The sequence below is a fragment of the Onthophagus taurus genome, chromosome 11, assembly GCF_036711975.1.
Source record: "Onthophagus taurus isolate NC chromosome 11, IU_Otau_3.0, whole genome shotgun sequence".
Taxonomy (NCBI): domain Eukaryota; kingdom Metazoa; phylum Arthropoda; class Insecta; order Coleoptera; family Scarabaeidae; genus Onthophagus; species Onthophagus taurus.
The window spans coordinates 27,762,319-27,783,237 of record NC_091976.1 but is presented as its reverse complement, the minus strand read 5'-3'; the positions used below and the strand labels follow the sequence as shown (position 1 = coordinate 27,783,237).

The window sequence follows — 20,919 nt, the reverse complement described above, 5'->3', positions numbered from 1 at the left end:
GCCACTGCCTTTGCAGCAGAGCTACCTCGGCTAATAGATGTCATATTAACAGTAGAAACACAATCTTTATACAGTGTTTCCGAAGCCTTGAGCCACAACCTCGGCAGCGCAGCTACTTCGGCTTGTAAATGATATAATGATAAGTAATAATTTAGCCACTGCCTCGGCAGCATAGCTGCCTCGGCTTATAAATGTCATATCAACAGTGGAAATACAATTTCTATACATTGTTTTCTAAGTCTTGAGCCACAACTACGGTAGCGCAGCTACTTCGGTTTGTAAATGATATAATAATAATAAGTAATAATTTAGCCACTGCCTCGGCAGCATAGCTGCCTCGGCTTATAAATGTCATATCAACACTGGAAATACAATTTCTATACATTGTTTTCTAAGTCTTGAACCACTGCTTTAGCACCACAGCTACCTCGGCTAATAGATGTCATATTAACAGTGGAAACACAATCTTTGAGCTACCTCGGCTTGTCAATGATACATTGATATTGAAAATATAATCTTTATTTATTGCTCTTTAAGTATTAAGCCATTGCCTCGGCAGCATAGCTGCCTCGGCTTGTACATGACATATTGATACTAAAAATGTAACCTTTATTTATTTAACTATATTTATGTTTAAGTTCAATTAAAAATATACAACACTCTAACGCTGAATTACTAATAAAACTAGAACTAACACTAGATCTAAAATTTGAAAGTTTCGGGTTTAGCTGTGCGTCTTCAGGTGCACGACTAAACCCAAATGTAGTAAATACCTTTAATGTTGACATTTTTATATTTAAAAATGATTAAGAAAAGACATAAAAATTTGAATTCTTTAAAGTTTTCAACTTGTCTGTCTTTTATAAGGTTTTTGCGAGGTTCTTCAGGTTATCATCTATCGATTTGGTAATTCATTGAACATTCCCTGCACGACAATTTTATCGCATCGTTTATATTCGACGAACCCTGCCGCTGCTGCCGTCCGATCCCGTCCTTTCCGGAGACAAAAAGGGAAACTTATTGATACGGTATACGATTTTCCGGGGTAGGAGGGTTCCCGCTTAAAATGCGGAAGCGGCGTCGGAACGTCGCCTTTTCCTCGACGGAAGGAGAGACCCAAAACTGTCTCTCCCCTCGGGTTTCTCTCCCACACAGTCCGTCACGCAGGTTAAACCGATGATTACGAGCTGATTAAATGGAATCCCAACTTGTTACCGGGACGAAAGAATCGATATCATCATCGTTGCTGTTGCCGCTGCTATTGGAAACGCGCGAAACTTTCCACGTACGTTCCAAAGAGATATTAAAACATTTTTTTTTCGTCGATGGTGGGACCGCGTTCCATTAGCGCGGAAAGAGAGCGAAGAGAAGGGAAAGGGCGGAACGAAAGATTATTTCGAGAATGGCCCTTGATAACGCTGAAAGCGTCGGTCTCGCGAAGATAGCGGAAAAAAGGGGGAAGGCCGAATACCGTTGCCAGCGATTTCCAACCCGAACTGGCAACGTTCCAACGACGCGACGGCGGTTTCCAGTTGGCGTGCTTATCTATTTTGTTGTCCAAAATAAATCATCGAAACATATAGGAATTAGTATCCGTGAGGAAGTTCTTCTTACATCTAAAAATCAAAATAACACTCTGTTATATAACAAGAAAATATCTCCGTATCTTTTATTGATTTTTTTTTGAAATTTCAATTTAAAAAAGGTGATATATCTGAACAAACCGTTAAAACTGACACGTGTCGAGGCAATAAACCGAGAAAAATCGCGTTCGATTTTTTTGCAACCGTTTTATTTCGACGACAATTTACCGGAAACAACCCCCGCTAGACCGGAATATAAGGGAGGGGGTGTTCATGGATCGCCTAATATGTAATGTGCAATAATCTCTTGCGCCACGTGACGGCCACGTGGCCTAAAAATCGGTTCTCGTCTGATAAAACCCCATTACTTTATAGACGGCTATCAGATTATATCCGCGTTTTAATAAATCGCTCTCACAACCCCCCATACTAAAGAAGAGGGATGAAACCATTGAAATGATACATATTGTAAAATGAAAGATAAAGAGAGAAGAAAAGAGATTTAAACTGTAATCCCTCGTTCATACCAGCAATGAATACATGTTGCAGTATTCTGGATATGATTGTTTCATTACTCGCCTCCAGATAATGAAGACTTCGAGAGCGTAAATCTGCGAAAAAATTCAACCGTTCAATTTTCTACGTTGAGGATTTATTGTAATCAAATCAGTAGGGACCAGATTTGACGATTTAACGGGTTAATAATGGATTGGATTTTAATTAAAACGCGGTGTCACCAAGGAGAGACTTTAAGGGGGAGATTTCTTTCTTGAAGAAAAAAGTTTTTTGAAAGGATTGTAGGAGGAACCCTTTTCTTTTAATTATTTCTAAATTTCAATCCAATTAAACAAATTAGAATCAATTTCAAACAAATTTAAAATAACCATCTTGTTTTTGATTTTTAAAATAACTCATCGATAATTTTCTCCCTATTTTTCCTTCAATATTTCATCCATCGTTAATTACCTCCTTTAATTATCGCGTTTAATTATCGAAAATAACTAATATTGACAAAACACAAAACAACATCGTCCTTCGTATTCTCAGTTTTTGTTTTTTTTTTTTTTGGAGTTTGTTCTTTGGAAACGATAGCTTTGCAGGACTCAGCCGGTTGGGGTTTTGTAAAGGGGGGCCGAGTTCTACGGCGCGGGGGGTTTCGCGGGCGTCACGAATTGATTGGACGAGCGGGCGGCCAGTGAAGCGAGAGGAATTACGCTCAAAACTCCGGCAGTCGCTCTTTACATCATTGGACGGAATACAGAAATAACTGGTTAGTAGCGGGCGCCTTCGTTCTCTTCCTTTCCTTTTCGCCTTGTTTCCGTTGCCGCCGCCGCTTTCGCTCGCGCGGACGTCTTTTTAGACGGTTTGCTTCCTTTTTGGGGGGCCCCCGATGTCTCGGCTCTTCGATGCGACGACCGACCAAGGTTCGTAGACGTCAGATCGATTGAAGATAAACCAACCGATTGGATGCGCGATAGGATAAGGATGAGATGATAGATGCAAGCAACAGGATTTGATCTTTTTTGAGTTTTTTTTGGGGGATTTTATGACCTGTCTTATAAATTTATAAACGAGGTTTTGTTTTCTACGGGGGATTTATTATCAAGTTTTAAAAATGAATGAATTAATTAAGGATTTTGAAATGAAATTATATACGTTTTGTTATCATTTCTTTAATGACTCATCGAAATGGTTGTAAATATCATTTCATTATCAGCTTTTCAATGAGCAATTGATGTGGTAATTTTTGTTCATTGGTAATGAATTGACCACAACACATGATATTTCCAGATATGCTCAGCTCGATTTGGAAAATACCAGTGATAAGTGCTACTTGTAGATATGTAGATATGGCAGAAATTTTAGGAACGGTCATGGTGTTTTATGCTAGTATTTGAAAGAAATGCAGAAACTGGAGTCATACAAAGTGATACACAATCTTTAAGTGCCTCCATTTCCATAAAGAAAGATGCAAAACAGAAGTTCACAGAAAGCAATGTGCCCCATTTTTAGTCAAAACAGAAGGTCGTGATAAATCTTAGATCGAAGCGGAAAGAAAAAGGAAGGAGAAGAAAAAAAATAAGTACCTTAAAATCTATGATGGATTTAACAACTTCATGTCAAGAGATTCATCACTAATATAGAAGCTGGCCAAGTTCCTAAAGGGTGAAATAAAGGAGAGTTTCAGTACTCTTGACCTTAGCATAGCTTGGATAGGGTTGCTTTCAGGTTAAGTTGTATTTGGATTGACTTAGGTTGGGTTGTTTTCAGGTTGGGTTACTTTTGGATTGACTTAGGTTGGGTTGTTTTTAGGTTGAGTTAGGTTGAATTGAGGTTGGATTGCATTCTGGTTGATTTGGGTTGCTTTTGGGTTGAGCTCTGTGGGCAAAATAGGGAACTGCCTAATTACTGTATATTTACTGCTTAATTATTTCTTTACGCATTGCTTCATAAGATTTCTGTTGATGATGGACGTATTACATCTCATAGCAGAATCTTGAGACGATCTTTGAAATATCTCACTGCGTACTTTTCGCCTCTGATATCACCTGAGTCAATTTCCACAATTGAGATTATAAGAACTCAACAGTCCTATTATTTTGATTAATATTGCTTAGGCGTCGATGTCACGGTCTTCTAAATACTATAAACCAACCGATTGGATGCGCGATAGGATAAGGATGAGATGATTTTATCAACGAGGTTTTGTTTTCTATGGGGGATTTATTATCATGTTTTAAAAATACTTGAATTAATTAAGGATTTTGAAATGAAATTATATACATTTTGTTATCATTTCTTTGATGTGGTAATCTTTGTGACCTTTTATTGGTGATGAATTGACCACAACACATGATATTTCCAGTTATGTTGAACTCGATTAAGAGAATACCAGTGATATGTAGCTGCACTTTCCTATGGACTTGTAGGTCCATAGATAGCAAAAGAGAGCGCAGCAGAAAGTAGCAGACAATGATTCAACCCAAGACAGAAAGTAGATATAGCAGAAATTTTAAGAACGGTCATGGTGTTTTATACAAGTATCTGAAAGAAATACGAAAACTGGAGTCAAACAAAGTGGCACACAATCTTTTAGTGCCCCCATTTGCATAAAAGAAGATGGAAGACATATATTATTATACATTTTTAGTCAAAACAGGGACACGCAAGATCGTGATAAATCTTAGATCGAAGCAGAATGAAGAAAAGGAAGGAGAAGAAACAAAATAAGTAGCTTAAGATCAGAACAATAATATGAATTTAACAACTTCATGTCAAGAGATTCATCACTAATGTAGAAGCTGTCCAAGTTCCTAAAGGACGAAGTAAGGGAGAGTTTTAATAGATAAGGGAGGCCCTAGCATAGCCTACATAGGATTGCTTTCAGGATGAGTTGCTTTTGGATTGACTTAGGTTGGGTTGTTTTCGAGATGAGTTGGATTGGAGTAAGGTTGGATTGCATTTTGGTTGATTTTTGTTAGATTGAGTTGCTTTTGGATTGAGTTAGGTTGGGTTGTTTTCGGGTTAAGTTAGATTGAATTGAGGTTGGATTGCATTCTGGTTGATTTGGGTTGAATTGAATTGCTTTTGGGTTGAGCTTTGTGGCCAAAATAGAGAACTGCCTAATTACCGTATGTTTTCTGACTGTTTGCTTCATTGATGAAGGACGGATTATACCTCATAGCAAAATCATGAGACGATCTTTGAAATATCTTACTGGGTACTTTTCGCCTCTGGTATCAAATGAGTCAATTGAAAGAACGTCGATGTCACGACTTCTAAAAGCAACGATAAAGATAGCTATCTTCTTCAAGTTCTGCTAAGGTAGCACTTTGATATTTGCTGATAACCACTATCACCGACTTTTTTTTTGACAGTTGGTGAAGCTCTAAATTTCAATTAAATTAAATTTCAAGCTGCCCAAGTTCCTAAAGGGGGAAGTAAGGGAAAGTTTGAATAGATAATCCGGATGCTTCCATAAGGAAGTCCGAAATTCCGGGCCCTAGCATAGCTTAGATAGGGTTGCTTTCAGGTTGAGTTGCTTTTGGGTTGACTTAGGTTGGGTTGTTTTCGGGTTGAGTTGGGTTGGGCTGTTTTCAAGTTGGGTTACTTTCAGATTAAGTTGGATTGGAGTGAGATTGCATTCCATTTTGGTTGATTCGGGTTGGATTGGGTTGCTTACAGGTTGAGTTGCTTTTGGATCGAGATAGGGGTTGAGTTGGGTTGGACTATTTTCAGATTGGGTTACTTTTTCTTCTTACTTTTTTCTTCGAAAATTGGGTTTCAATTGTAACGTGTTAACTTGTAATTTTGTCTTAAAAGTTTATAAAATTTTATTTAAATAATCACCATTGTAAACTTAATATTTAATGATATGACTTTCTGTGAACTCTTGCAAAATTAGTCTCTGAGGATGGCCATGGGCCGAAACTAGTTAGACTTAATTAATAAAAACCAGTTTCAAAAGTACAAATTGAGAATATTAAATTTAATTACCTTTTCATAAATTAACAACTAGTAAAAATGGATTTTAATTTTAATTTTCACTTTGATATTTACTGATAACCACTATCACCGACGGTTTTTTTCTGGACAGTTACTGAAGCTATATCCTACCATATGAAAGTCCGAAATTCCCTAGCATAGCTTAGTAGGGTTGCTTTCAAGTTGAGTTGCTTTTGGATTAAGTTGGATTGGAGTGAGGTTGGATTACATTTTGGTTAATTTGGATTGGATTGGGTTGGTTTCAGGTTGAGTTGCTTTTGGATTGACTTAGGTTGGATCGTTTTCGGGTTGAATTGGATAGGGCAGTTTTCAGTTTGGGTTACTTTCGGATTAAGTTGGATTGGAGTGAGGTTGGATTGCATTTGGGTTGGATTGGCTTGCTTCTAGGTTGTGCTGTGTGGGCAAAATAGGGCACTGCCTAATTATTGTATGTTTACTGACTGTTTACTGCTTAATTATTTCTTTACGCATTGCTTCATAAGATTTCTGTTGATGAGGGAAGGATTGTACCTCTTAGCAGAATCTTGAGGTGAGTTGATTTTTCAACATGGAGAAATTCTCTGCTCTTTGAAATATCTTACCACGCACTTTTTGCGTTTTCGCGAGATTATAAGAACATCGCTTAGATATTGCTTAGACATCGATGTCACGGTCTTCTAAATACAACAGATCATCGATAAAGATGGTCTTCTTCAAGCTCTTTGCTAAAGTAGCACTTTGATATTTGCTTCTTATGATGCTTATGGAAAAATCTGTATTTGCAATTCTAATTAACAACTTATTTAATTTAGGGTTTGAATGTGTTTTAGGTCTGTGTGTTGTATTAGCAAATAATCACTAAATGAGTGTCGCAATAAGGTGTTTCGATCGTTGGTAATTTAGGTGTTTATTACTACGAATAGACTCCTAAACAGAGTCACGCTCTCCAAAGCATTTAAGTGGCTATAACTATTTATAATCTACTAACATTTGCATTTTCAGTGTTAAACATGGTGAGGTTTTCCCATTAAGATGTAAATTAATCATTATCAAGATAAAATTTGCGTGTGTTGAAATAATCTGGCTAACACATGCTAAAATATCGTTACATTAAAAAATCTAGACGTAAGTACGAGCAGATAATCAATGAGAAGTCATTACACGAAGTTAACAAAGAGAAAAATTATTGAACAAAATTTCAATTCTGATTTCGATTCCGATTCTGATTTCGATTGTCGTTCTAATTTCTGGATCGTTTACGATTTCATTGCAAAATATGGTCGATTATACGACTAAAAAATTTGTTAATTTAGAAATGTAAAAAAACTTCTTGAATAAATTGTATTTCTTTATTATTAGCAATCTCCTAAAGTAGCTCCTGCATCTTTCGACGAAACATTTTCAGCATTTTCTGGTCATTATTTTTACGTTTTGCAAATTTGCTTAAATGATCAGAATTAGAACGAAATTTGATGATATCCCTAAAAAAATGCGTGGTGTCAAAGAGAAACGGAAAATTTCTGATACGTGTAGTAAAAAGCAGAAAAGACATTGCGGGACAACATTAGCTATAAACAATCCTGCTGTTTATCAATCATAGAGAATGTGATGAGGAATGAGTTATTCAAAAACTGTGATACTTTGGAAAGTTGATATCTTTTTCTGATCATACGATGGAAACTTGTATTATCAACTTTGGAGGAAATCTTCCACGAAATATTATTTAAAGCAAGCAGCTGTGGTCAGAAAGAGAATAGTTTGCTGTAAGTAAATATCAGATAATCAACGAGAAATAATTACACGATGCCTAAATTTCATTTAAATTAAATTTCAAGCTGTCCAAGTTCCTAAAGGGCGAAGCCAGGGAGATTTTCAATAGATAATCCGGATTCTTCCGTAAGGAAGTCCGAAAATCCTGGCCCTAGCATAGCTTAGTAGGGTTGCTTTCAGGTTGAGTTGCTTTTGGATTGACTTAGGTTGGGTTGTTTTTGGGTTGAGTTAGGTTGGGCTGTTTTCAGATTGGGTTACTTTCGGATTGAGATAAATTGGAGTTAGGTTGGATAGCATTTTGGTTGATTTGGGTTAGGTTGGGTTGTTTTCGGGTCGACTTGGGTTGGGCTGTTTTCAGGTTGAGTTATTGAAACGAGTTAATTTTTCAGCATGGAAATGCAGAAAAAACCTCTTGAATAAATTGTATTTCTTTATTATTAGCAATCTCCTAAAGTAACTCCTGCATCTTTCGACTAAAAATGTTCAGCATTTTCTGGTCATCATTATCATTATCGGATATACTTTCTTAGTCCTTACATTTTGCAAATTTGCTTAAATGATCAGAATTAGAACGAAATTTGATGATATCCCTAAAAAAATGCGTGGTGTCAAAGAGAAAGGGAAATTTCTGATACGCGTAGTAAAAAGCAGATACACTTTAGCTATAAACAATCCTGCTGTTTGTCAATCATAGAGAATGTGATGTGGAATGAGTTATTCAAAAACTGTGATACTTTGGAAAGTCGATATCTTTTTCTGATCATACGATGGAAACTTGTATTATCAACTTTGGAGGAAATCTTCCACGAAATATTATTTAAAGCAACCAGCTGTGGTCAGAAAGAGAATAGTTTGCTGAATTCTCCATTTTGATTTAAAATCTTATCCATAAAAGCTGTAGATCATGGAATATCATTTAATTTTTTGCTTGAGTGTTTTCTTCAAAAATAAATATTTTTTATGTGGAAATTAATAGTTTAAACTGAGTGCAATCTCTTAATGACCCCGAGATCTCTCCAGAACACAAAAAACAATTCATCGAGTCGACCGACTACGACGACGACGACGACGTCGATGGTAAGTCAATGGAGCAGGTCGCATTTGTATGACTCGGCGTGACCCCTTTGACGGGCGACCCCGGGGCCCTATTATGACCTATCCCTGTTGGGGGTATTGTGCGTTTTTTTTTATATTATTTTTGCTGTTTAAAAGCTGGAGCACTTCAATATTCGTTCATCGAAAGGTTTGGTTTTGGGTCGCGACGAAAAACCGATCACTAAGCCGCCGATTCCCATGTAAGGTGGCCTCGACTTCTCTCATTGCCGAGACCATAACAGCTGGGCGTACGACTCAACCTCCTCAACATATTGTTTTCGACATAGCTCTCTCACCGTTCGATCGTTTTATTATTTTTTCAAAGTCGATTGTTCCCCCTGTGGCACTTGTTTTGATTACAAGGACCTACGTTACATGAGAACCGTTTAAAATTAAGGGTGGGTACTTGTAACTTATACCCCATATACACTCTAAAGAGTCTAAAGAATAAGAGATTGATATAAAAAAGAAATTTTTCGACTTGAATAATAAAAAGAATATCGGTTTATGTCAAAGTGGTACCTTAAAAGCGACCACGAAGTGAAGAAGGGTATCCCGTGTCATCCTGAAAAGGGCAAAATGACTTCAAGGGATCGTTCGTGTACGCCATTTTCTGTTATAAAAAGCGTCGGCCGATCGGAAACCGTAGAAGAGACCGATGGTATCAGATGACCACCGCCCAGAACTAATAAAAAGTGTCAGGTGACCACGTGCAGCCGTCGTTTGGTTCTTTACCTCTAAGCTGATGAAACTAAAAGCTATTTCTAATAAAATCGATTTAAAATTTTCTAATTGTTTTTTTGAACAAACTTTTGTAAGTAATAAAAATGACAAGAATAAATAGAGTGGTAAAAGGCAACGTTTCTCGTCAATATTTGCCTTGGGTCAAGGATGTGCCGTTGCGGATCGTCGGGGTCTTTCTTCCCAAACAGGCGGCAAATCTATGCACCCCCTTCAGAATTGCGTTTACGGTTTGCTGCCTACGACCCTCGCGTTACGCGGCATAATTTTTGTTGAGCGCCCCACGTGGGGGTTTAGTTGGTTCGTCTCGGGGTTTCTCCGGGGAGCAATCTGTCGTGGCCAAAAAGTGAAATTTAAATTGCTAAATTTAAAGCTCCGTCCTGCGGAATTTGACTATTTAGAGACGTTCCCCTTTTAGTCGAGACAAAGTTAACCCTAATTTCAAAACTTTTCTTGTTTTCGCAGGTATCGTCCATTAACAGGGTTTTGAGGAACTTGGCTGCTCAGAAGGAACAGCAAACGCAAAGTTCCCAGGTTTCTTCGGCGAACGATAGTGTTTATGATAAATTGAGATTACTCAACGGGAATCAAAATTCTTGGAGGCCGTCACCTTGGTATTCAACTGGAAGTAATCCATTTCCTTTGCAACCTTTAAGCCCACCGCCAACGATATTACCTGATGATATTCATTCTAAAAAAGGTAAGTTTTTTTAACTCGTAAATATGAATTAAATCGTCTTGGGTGTGAATGGGAGTTAAACAAAGAATTGGGAAATGGTTCAATTGGATTTTTACACGGGTAATCGACGATTGTTGGGGGAGGTGTAAAAAGAACAGTAGAGTTTACAAACAAACAAGGGATAGAACGAACGAGCTGGAGCATCCGACATCATCCGACATCGTCGGACGGTGCGATATTTTTTCCGATTTTCCAGTCGCGTTCCTGCTCACGGCTCCGTGAATTTATCCCTTTTGGCGCACTCGGAAAAAAGCAAACGACGCAGTAATAACCGGTCAAAGTGCGCGCAGAGCCAAAGAAGGCAAAACGGGGGCGGTCAAAATAAAAATAAACGAAAAAAAAAAACAAAATAATCGTCGGAGCGCGCAGAAACAGTGTAATAATAACAACGTTCACGTTGGGGCGGCGTGGCAACGGGAAAAAGGGGGGTCCCGCCCCGGAAACGCATCACAAAGGCCAAACGAATCGGACGAAATTTTAATTAAAGTGTAATAATTTCATTAGCGAGTTCGGCTGAAATTTTCAATTACGGCCTCCGCCCTCCGGCGGCGCGTTTTTAAAACGAAAGTGTCACGAACAGACGCCCGCCTCTCTGATACATAGTAACAAACGCGCGCGCCGAAGCCGCCGCCGGCGATTTTCGGACCCCGTTACAAAGCTTTGAGAGAGGGCCCCCTCCGAAACGGGACGTAATCCGGGGGGCGAAGCTATCCGGCGATAGTTTACTAGCAGTAGAGGAAAAGTTTTTGGATCTCCAAACCAATCCCAATGCCGAAGGCGACGCCCTCTGCCACCTAGTTAACGTTAATCGAATTACGTGTAACTGAACCTCATCCCTTGCAAATTACACAAACTCTCACTGTTTAACTGTTTGTAAACGTAAAAGTAAATTATTCTTAAAATATTGATTTGGTATCAAAACATATTTAAACAAATTTCTCTATATCAAATATTTACTTATTGCTTCGATTCGTGATTCGTAATCTGATAAAAGCTCTTATTAATTGATTAAAGCTCCTTTTGCCTTGACACCAATCTATACTTGTATCTTTCTTTCAATTAATGTTCAAAAAGTCAAGTTGACGTTATATATACTGCTTTTGCAAAGGCGTTTGATAAGGTCGATCACGATACCCTTCTACGCAAACGCGCTTTATGGTTTCTCTTATCCAACTCTTAATTTCTTTGTATCGTACTTATCCAATAGGAATTACTATGTCACATATAAAAAGACACTCTCAGATGTGTTGGGGATAGATTCAGGGGTTCCGCAGGGAAGAGCAATGTGAGACCTTTATTATTCATAAATGATTTACCTTTGCTAATTAATCCATCTAGATGCTTACTCTTTGCGGACGATCTGAAAATATTCACATCTGTTCGTGATATAAGTGACTGCCAGTCCTTACAGTCTGATCTGAATAATGTGTGTAATTGGTGTTGGCTGAACAAGCTTCACTTTAACGTGGCCAAATCTGAATCAATGACATATTTTTTTGGGGAGGAAGCCGATAGAATTTGTGTACAGAATAAATAATATAAATTTGAAATCAGTTGTCAGAAAAAGGGACCTAAGTATTGTTTTTACCAACAATTTATGCTTTGCCGATCACGTGAAAACCATAACTTCCGCAGCACGTCGACTCTTAGGATTTGTTTTTACTTTTTTTGCTTTTTTATTGCTTGCTTACAAATCGAGTACGGCTCATTTTAATATTTAATTTAGTTTAATATTTAATTCAATTTTTTTTAATTATTATGTATTAATTTAGTATAGGTAATTCCGAAATCTGTAATTAGGGGAAACCCTGTTTATTTTGGATGAATAAATAAATAAATAATATTAAAAAAGTTTAAAATAAAGATAACTCACTCAGTGACACCCAGTTTGTTGCATACAAGGAGCTATCAAAATTCACTAATTCTTCAATCTGATAGCACACCTCTCATTTGTGTTTATTACTAACAAATCTTGTTTTAGGATAGTTTCAGGTTGTTTGTATCAAAATAAGTCTGCATGTGCCCTGACACAAACTGTAAAACTGACTTTTACTAAAATGGCGCGATTGCGTACAAAGGTAGCAGTATCCAGCATGTATCCAGCAGACGTATCAAATTAGGCAATCTTTTCGCAAAGCGATATCAATCGTAAATATAGTCTGGCCGTAGAGCATGCTTTTGCAACTTTAAAACAGTCAGGCTTTCAGTTTTGCAAGCATCCCAACGCTCCCCTCGTAAACATTCGGTTCTGTAATCGTAATTATCAATACCTTTGCTTTCATCTGTATATGACAATACTTGTTCAGAAATAGTTCAGATTATTGAACCATTTCTCCGGACGCCACTGTTTACTTCAATGATAAAACACAAAGATGAATATCTTTCTAGCTATGTTAATAAGCAGAACTGGCTGTATTGGAATGGAAACAACCCAAAAAGAAACATTTTTTGAACACTTGATATCCCACATTTTCAACTTTCTAGCTATTGAAAGATCTGGCAAAAATTTGTGCATCATGTGACAGTTTGGTGCATAGCACCGCAAACACAAATCGTTGATCCTTGCTTATTATTAAGAAGAATTTTATTGCCTCAGAACATCATTTGTGCAACAACGCAGATTTTGACAGACTAATCCTTGAACACATTCAAGAGAATCCCTTAGAGGCGATATTCCGTTGCTGGATTTAATCCTTGTGGTGTTTTTCTGTAAAGTTATCTCAAAGCCGAGGTTCTAACATCTTCAAAAACGCAAAGGCAGAAACCCGCACTGAAACCCACATGAAAAATTGTTGAAAAGAGTTATTCAGAACTTTTGATTTCACTTGCAGCAATTTGGACGCAACTTAATGATAACTTAATGATACTTGGGATTTAAAGCAATCTGCGCAATTTATCTCAACATTTTTCAACTTACATCTTTTCACAGCAACCTCATTTTACACAATTTATGTTTTCATTTGCACGGCGCGGCGTTTATTGAAGAGAGGAACTACCTTACAGGTGTCTGAAATTGCAACTGCTTAAATATTTAAATCTCTGAGTTTAGTTTTAAAATACAGGGCTTCCTAAAACTCTCGGGACGGAGCTATAAGTTTTGAACGGAAATTTGGCGATCACTAAAGAGTCATAAAAACTACATTATTAGATAGTTTAGAACTTCCATGAAAATTGGAGTTTTTTTAGAGGATGACCACCCGTACATTTTTAAATAGCAACCCCTATCGAGTTTTACATTATTTTAATTGTAATGAAAAAAGAAATACAATCCCATAAGCCAAAATCCGATATCTTAATTCTTTCAAGAATTATGAGGGGTTGACTACCAAATGGGGAAATAAAATGTTTTCATGTTTTTTTGCACGTTTATTACAATTTTTATAACAAATGTTCAAATTATCGACCTTCTTCGGTCTCGTAATCACCAAAACGCTCATAAATGAAATTTTGAACCATCAGAAGCATATCCCTAAGTAGTGATATTGGTGGTTATTTAGTATGTAATTTTCCAAATTATTTATTGATTCTGGTTTTGTTGCATACACTGTACTTTTCAGAAACCCTTGGAATCACTTCATTTTCTAACGGTTGCAGATATCTGTCTCCATGCAAATTTCCATTAATACAAAATGGACCACTTACGTTCTCTCCCATAATGCTAGCCCATACATTAATTTTCTGCGGTCTCTGAGTATGATCTTCTCTTATTAGACGTGGATTTTTGTCACTCCAATAACGACAATTGTGCCTATTAACCTTACCATTCAAGTAGAAAGTAACCTCATCAAAGAAAACAATATTCAAAAGAAATTTCTGTCAACATCACATTTTTCACATACTACTTCACAGAATTCCAACCTTCTTTCGAAGTCATCTTCGTTCAATTCCTGAACTTGGTGAAACTTACAGCGGAAATAGTTATTTCTTTTCAAAATTCTATGGACTGAACTTTTACCAATTTCATGTACCTGAGACGCTTTTAATAAGGAACTTGAAGTTTCTTCATTAAAAGACAGTAACACTTCTTCGGTTTTTTCTGGAGTTCTTCGGTTGTTGCAGATTTCGGTCTACCAGTTGCGTGTCAACATAGCTAGAAAGATTAAAATGTGGGATATCATTTTCATATTTCTAACTATGTTGACAAGCAGAACCTACGATATTGGAGTAAAAATTACCCAAAAAAGATCTGGCAAAAATTTGTACATCATGTGACAGTTTGGTGCATAGTACCGCAAACACAGATCATTGAGGCTTGCTTATTATTAAGAATTTAATCCTGTAGAGTTATCTCAAAGCCGAGGTTCTAACATCTTTAAAAACGCAAAAGCTGCAACTCGCACTGAATCGCACTAAATACCATATGAAAACATGTTGAAAAGAATTACGAGAACGAAATATTATTTCTTTCATATGCATTGTTTTATACATTTTCAAAGCTAGCGAAAGAATTTTATCGCACCAACAAAAACAACATTCATTAAAAATCACTTATAACATTTCATCATTTTCCTTCATTTTCATTATTTTACGGTTTGCTCAAGAAATACGATCGGTGACAACATAATCAGTCATCTAATACAACGTGATTTATGCATTAACAATGACCAACTTAATGATACTTGGGATTTAAAGCAATCTGCGCAATTTATCTCAACATTTTTCATCTTACATCTTTTCACCGCAACCTCATTTTACACAATTTATGTTTTCATTTGCACGGCGCGACGTTTATTGAGGAGACGAGCTACCTTACAAGTGTCTGAAATTGCAACTGCTTAAATATTTAAATCTCTAAATTTAGTTTTAAAACATACAGTGTTATAAAGATCAAAAAATGATCAAGAAATTTTTAGTTCAATGACTTGTAGTCGTCAGCAACTGCAAAGTTTTGTTTCCCTCATAAAACTAAAACTAGAACTAACACTAAGCACTATCATTAGAAATAACACTTGCTAGTACTTTGATTTTGGCGAACTCTATGGTGTGTCCTCTTTTGTACCAATGCTCAAACTGTTGGATTTCATTTAGTCAGACATCTCTCTCGTGTTCCTTGATAAGGTATTCAATGTTATATCCAGTTTGGCCAACGTAATACTTCCCACTACTGAATTTGGTGGTTCGCTGGATATCCCTTATCATATAGCTCTTCTTCTGTACTACATCTTGTAAGAATCTTTCTTCTTTATTTAAGTTCTTTTTGCCAAATATCCTTTCTGTTCGCTCGAATAAGGGTTGAATCATGGACCTCTTCTGTTGTGGGTGATAATGGTGATGCAGTGCCTATTCGTATGTGTCTTCTTCCGATATACTCCTAGTTCCAAATATGTCGATAAGGATGCCTTCCGAGATAATTTTCTTTCGTAGACCATCGATGGCATCTTTGACTGGTACTCTGGTGAATAGAGATTCTACGCCGTAACTTACCAGGATATCCTAGGGATCTTCTCTAACATATGATTTTATTGTAAAAGGAGATAGAATGTTGGCAAGGTGTTTTGCTAGCTGATATGTTGAAGAAATTATGTCATTGACAAAAGAGCATAGCGGGACATCCGGTTTTTGGATTTTAAGGTTGTAATAAGGCAAATGCATTTAATAACTTTTCCAGTCCTTATTTCCAGTGTACTTATTACAAGGGTCTCTTAAATCAATGAAAGCTCGTATTGGCGTTGCATATAGCGTATTGGCTGAATATGACGCGACGTAGAACTCTACACTGTTTGTGTCTCTACCACAAAATTATCCTGTTCAAGAAACCGCCTTACCTGTATAACAAGATTAAATTTCGCACGGACATACACAATATTAATGTTAGGCATAAACATACACTGACGATACCTCTCCACCGCTCAGAACTATTTAAACTATTTAAGTTTTTCTTACTGTATGCGTAACTTGTATAACTTGCTACCTGATTCATTCAAAGGTCTTGGTCTGATTTCCTTCAAGAGCAACGTTAAGGCATTTTTGAGTGAGCTGTTGTATGATTGATTTTAGTTTGTTATTATTATTATTTTTGAAGAGGAAAGGAATAAAAATATATTTTTTTTAATTTAATTTAGTTATTTCTGTCGAACAGTCATGTCGCTTTGGTTTTTTTTTATTGACTTGAATCGTTCAGTTGTACTTATTTGATTTTGTTGTTGTATTCAAAATGAGGGTTTTTGAAAAACAGATTGATCAGGAGACTACTGCTCTTGGTCGACCTGACATGACCCTCTTTGATCAGATTTAGCCACATCTCATTAATTTCTTAATTTTATCTGTCTTTGTATCACTCTTTGTTTTATTTTGTTTCTTATCTGATCAATAAACATCTTTATTATTATTATTATTATTATATATAGAAAGGTAGCTGTCAGCAAACTGTACAGTGTTGACACAAAACAATTATTAGTTATTCTGTGCCTCAACCCTGGTGGAAATAGTTATTTCTTTTTAAAATTCTGTAGACTGAACTTCTACTAATTTCACTTCTTCGGTTTTTTCTGGAGTTGTTGCAGATTTCGGTCTAGCAGTTTCCGGTGGATCTTTCACAGTTTGCTGTTCTTGAAATCTTCGAACAGTGCTTTCAACTGTTGATTTAGAAATCTGTGGTCGTTGATGAAAAAAATAATTGAAGACGTGTCGCACTTCATCGTAAGATCTTGTTCTATCTCCAAAGCCACGAATCATTAAAAGAGTGATTCTTTCTTTTTTGGTCAGTTTGTGTCTTTTAAAGCAATGAAAGCTCGTATTGGTGTTGAAGTCCAATCACTATATTAAGAAAGGTAGCTATCAGCAAACTGAACAGTGTTGACAAAAAACAATTATTAGTTATTTTATGCCTCAACCCTGGTGTTTTTTAAAACTTCTTGTTCGGTTCTTTCCCAACCTTGACGTTGCGATTGCTTTTCCGATGACTTCTCTTTCCTAGACAGAGCAAGTAAATTGGTCTATGGGATTCCTATTTTGGAACTTTTTCTGTTACTGGTATCTCTGCTCATTTGTATATTGTAGGGAACTTTCTTTGCCACAGGCAGATATTGTAGAGTTGGATTACTCAAGGATTTATTTCCTATCTTTCTCTTTTTAAGCACGTCCTTCAGGTTGCTATCTAGTTCCAGTATTTTGCCGCTTTTCAGTTCTCTTAAATCCTTTATCTCACAAATTCTTTCTTAACTCATTCGTGTATAAGATGCCTTGTTCCTTATCATATGGACACAGGGACTTCATTCCCATGGCGAGAGTTTCTACCCATCCAGAAGTGTATACACCTAATTTCAAATGTGTCCTTACAAAGTTCTCAACAACAGTAACTTTATATGTTGGCATTGTAGCATTGCTGCCTTATCAGATTATGAATCTTAACGTGGCCAAAAAACCATTCTGCAGAAATGGACAGTTCGATTTATTAGTGATACGATGAGAGATCCCAGTGTAAAGTGCTTCAAGGATAGGAAGTATCATTGTCTTCTTAAATAAGGTGAATGTGCCAAAGCTCTCATGCATTTCTGATTTCGTTGCACAATCCAGGTACTCATCAAAACAAGAATGATCATTACACGTAACATCACTACTAGGATAAAATGATGAACTTATTTCTAATTTATCTTTTTTTCCAATTTTAAATTGATTTATATTATAATTTTGAAATTAGCCCTCTAGAATATAGAATTTTTTCATTTGACGTGTGAGTAAAAGAAAATTCGAGGACAAGATGATTGATAAACATCTCTCGGTAGGAGAGAAACGTTGAACGGGGCGACAAACAAAGGCGCTCCCACGTTCGACCCCCACGTTTCGCTTTGTACATTCCGACTCCTGTGCGTCGTCTTAGCGGCTCAAGTGCCGATTCAAAGATATGAACCGACGACGCGACGGTGCCGCCCAGCCAGAAATGGCTGTTTATATCACCCCAGATAACTTACTTATACCCCATTATGTACCCAGCTTCTTTCTTTTCAAAACCCGACCCTGCCACTCACCACAAGTGCAACTGACAGCAGCGTCAGAAGAATAAACCAACCCTATTGAAATCATTATACAGAATTCGAATAACAACGATCCTTTTTCTATAACGATTCCGCGTGAAAGAATCGAGAATTAAAAACTATCCTATTTTCTTAGCGTTTGGGGGGAAAAAATGTCGTCCCCCTCGCTTTGAAAATCAAAGTGTCAACAAACAAACGACATTACGCGAAGAGGGTGTCTAACAAAGAGAGTACTCCTCGGCCGCGACGTCGTCGTCGTCGCGACGCCCGTCGGTCCCCTCTCGGGAATCAATACCCCCCTTTAAGGGGGGCGCCGCGGTGTGTGACGTCACGTTGCTGCTTCCTTTACGGGTGCTAAACGTTTCGTTCACTAGGGGGGCTAAAACGAAGAAGGAATAGGGGGAGGTTCTGTGGAAATTGAGAGTACTCCTCTCGCCCGGGTGCCAGAAACGAAATAATTATTCCCTACGGGGGGCGAACGACGACGACGCCCAGCTAATTGACTTAAACACCTCTTTAGGTGGCTTATTCAATAGGATCCGGAGGTTAGCGACTTGTGGTGTAGATTTTCCCTTTTGAATTTTGAATTAAGTCTGGATTTAAGGGTTATTTTAAAAATGATCATTGAATTTTTTTGTTTTATTTGAGTGCTTTTGTTTTTTTAATTATGAGTTATTGGTTTTATATCTGTTTAAGTAATAAATTTAAATAATTTAAAATGGGGGTTTTGGGTATCGAGAGGTGTAGAGGTTAATAAAACCGCGGTGTATAAATAAAATTACGCGTAGGAGTAATTTATACAATTTTTAACTAATTGAAATATTATCAATTGCGCTCGGTCGATTAACAAGGAATTAATTGAAAACGAAAGAATAAAATGAATATCATCAAATATGACCGTAATATAATAAATTTCGACGCGAACGAACGGATCGCGCCAATAATAATAAATTTCGCCAGAATAAATTAAATATTAAAATTACGGTACAACCAAAACCCCGATTCTCCCTCTCTTTCCTCCCAGTTTGAAATAAATTTATAAAATGAACAATGTTTAAAATGAGGTCAATACATTGACCGTACTCCAATATTATTTTAATTTAACGATCATCGAAAGGATATTTTCAAAAAGAGGGTTTCTTTCGACGTGTACATAATTTTTCCATTTTGAAATTTGGAACACTCAAATCGACCTCGTAAATATTTTAAGAGCGGTTGTGTAAAAGTACTCGATGTTCGATGTAAAATTCTCGGTCGCTTATTTAGTTCTGAATAAGGGGTTGACGCGCGGCGAAGAGTAGGAGGGGCTGCGTACCACCAGCAGATATTAAATTTGCGGAATTTCGCGGTCTGCTTGTTTCCCGCACGTCCCACCCGCCCTAAACCTCCCCCGCAGGAAATATTCGAATCGCTTGAGATTTGCAAACTAACCCGGGACGTACGTTCGACAATTTTACGTTTCTGCTTCAAACGAACCGAATCCCTCGGATTTAAAACCATTCTATTTGTAAAAAGGGTTTTTACATCTTTCAATGTTTGCTTTTTTTTATAAGAAAATTTCAATTAAGTATTTAAATTGTTATAAAATTTCTTATTTTGTTTATACAGGGTGTCAGATAAAAAACGCCCCAACCTGTAACTCTGTCATTTACAATCCGATTTTCATGAACGAGTTATCAAATGAAATGGTTTGATGAATACTACGATTCATGCTACAAATAAATTTTTTCCAACGCCACCTTCAATTATATTTTCTTCTTTCGTATATTTTTCTTCGCGTCATTGGATAGAGTTTGTTTTTCTGAATCCATTAATGTACAATATATCAACATTAATTATAACTGTAGTAGAGAAAAACATTAAAATAGTATCCGAACATTCTCTTAAAGTCACTTGTGTTATACTGTAGTGTGCCATGGGAAAAAATAATCATTTACAACTGCTTCAGGCATTGAAAACGATATTTCAATCAACTGTTATCAGTTTGGCGCGCTATTTTTTTCCATGGCACACTACAGTATTACAAAAGTGACTAAGCCAATGTCCGGAAAATGTTTTAATTGTTTTCCTCTGCTAAAATTACAATTAATGTTAATGTCTTATACAGCAATGGGTCCGGAAAAACAATCTCTATCTAATGGCGTTAAGAAAAATATATGGAGCAATTTGAAAAACAAAAGCTTATAATCGCTTAAAATTGAAGATGGCCTTGAAAAAAAATTATTTGTAGCATGAATCATAGTATTCATCAAACCATTTCATTTGATACCTCGCTCATGAAAATCGGAATGTAAATGACAGAGTTACAGCTTGGGGCGTCTTTTATCTGACACCCTGTATAAACATAAAATAGCACTGAATAATAAGTAAAACTAGAACTAACACTAGACCTAGAACTAGAAAGTTTCGGGTTTAGCCGTGCGTCTTCAGACTAGTTCACTAGAATCAACACTAGACACAACCCAACCCAAGCCGAATGATTCTAGTTCTAGGTCTAGTGTTAGTTCTAGTGCCAGTGTTAGGTAGTGCTTGT

The 20,919-nt window shown here is 36.8% G+C and overlaps 1 protein-coding gene across 2 annotated transcripts in view; it reads left to right on the top strand.

Moving 5' to 3' along the window:
- Nucleotides 1–20,919, top strand: part of LOC111423729 (paired box protein Pax-6-like) — a 53,060-nt gene that overhangs the window by 13,383 nt on the left and 18,758 nt on the right. For both annotated transcript variants that reach the window (XM_023057034.2, XM_023057035.2), the window contains exon 5: nt 10,140–10,374. In XM_023057034.2, the coding sequence (XP_022912802.1) occupies nt 10,140–10,374 (235 nt within the window). The remainder of the gene's footprint in view (nt 1–10,139; nt 10,375–20,919) is intronic.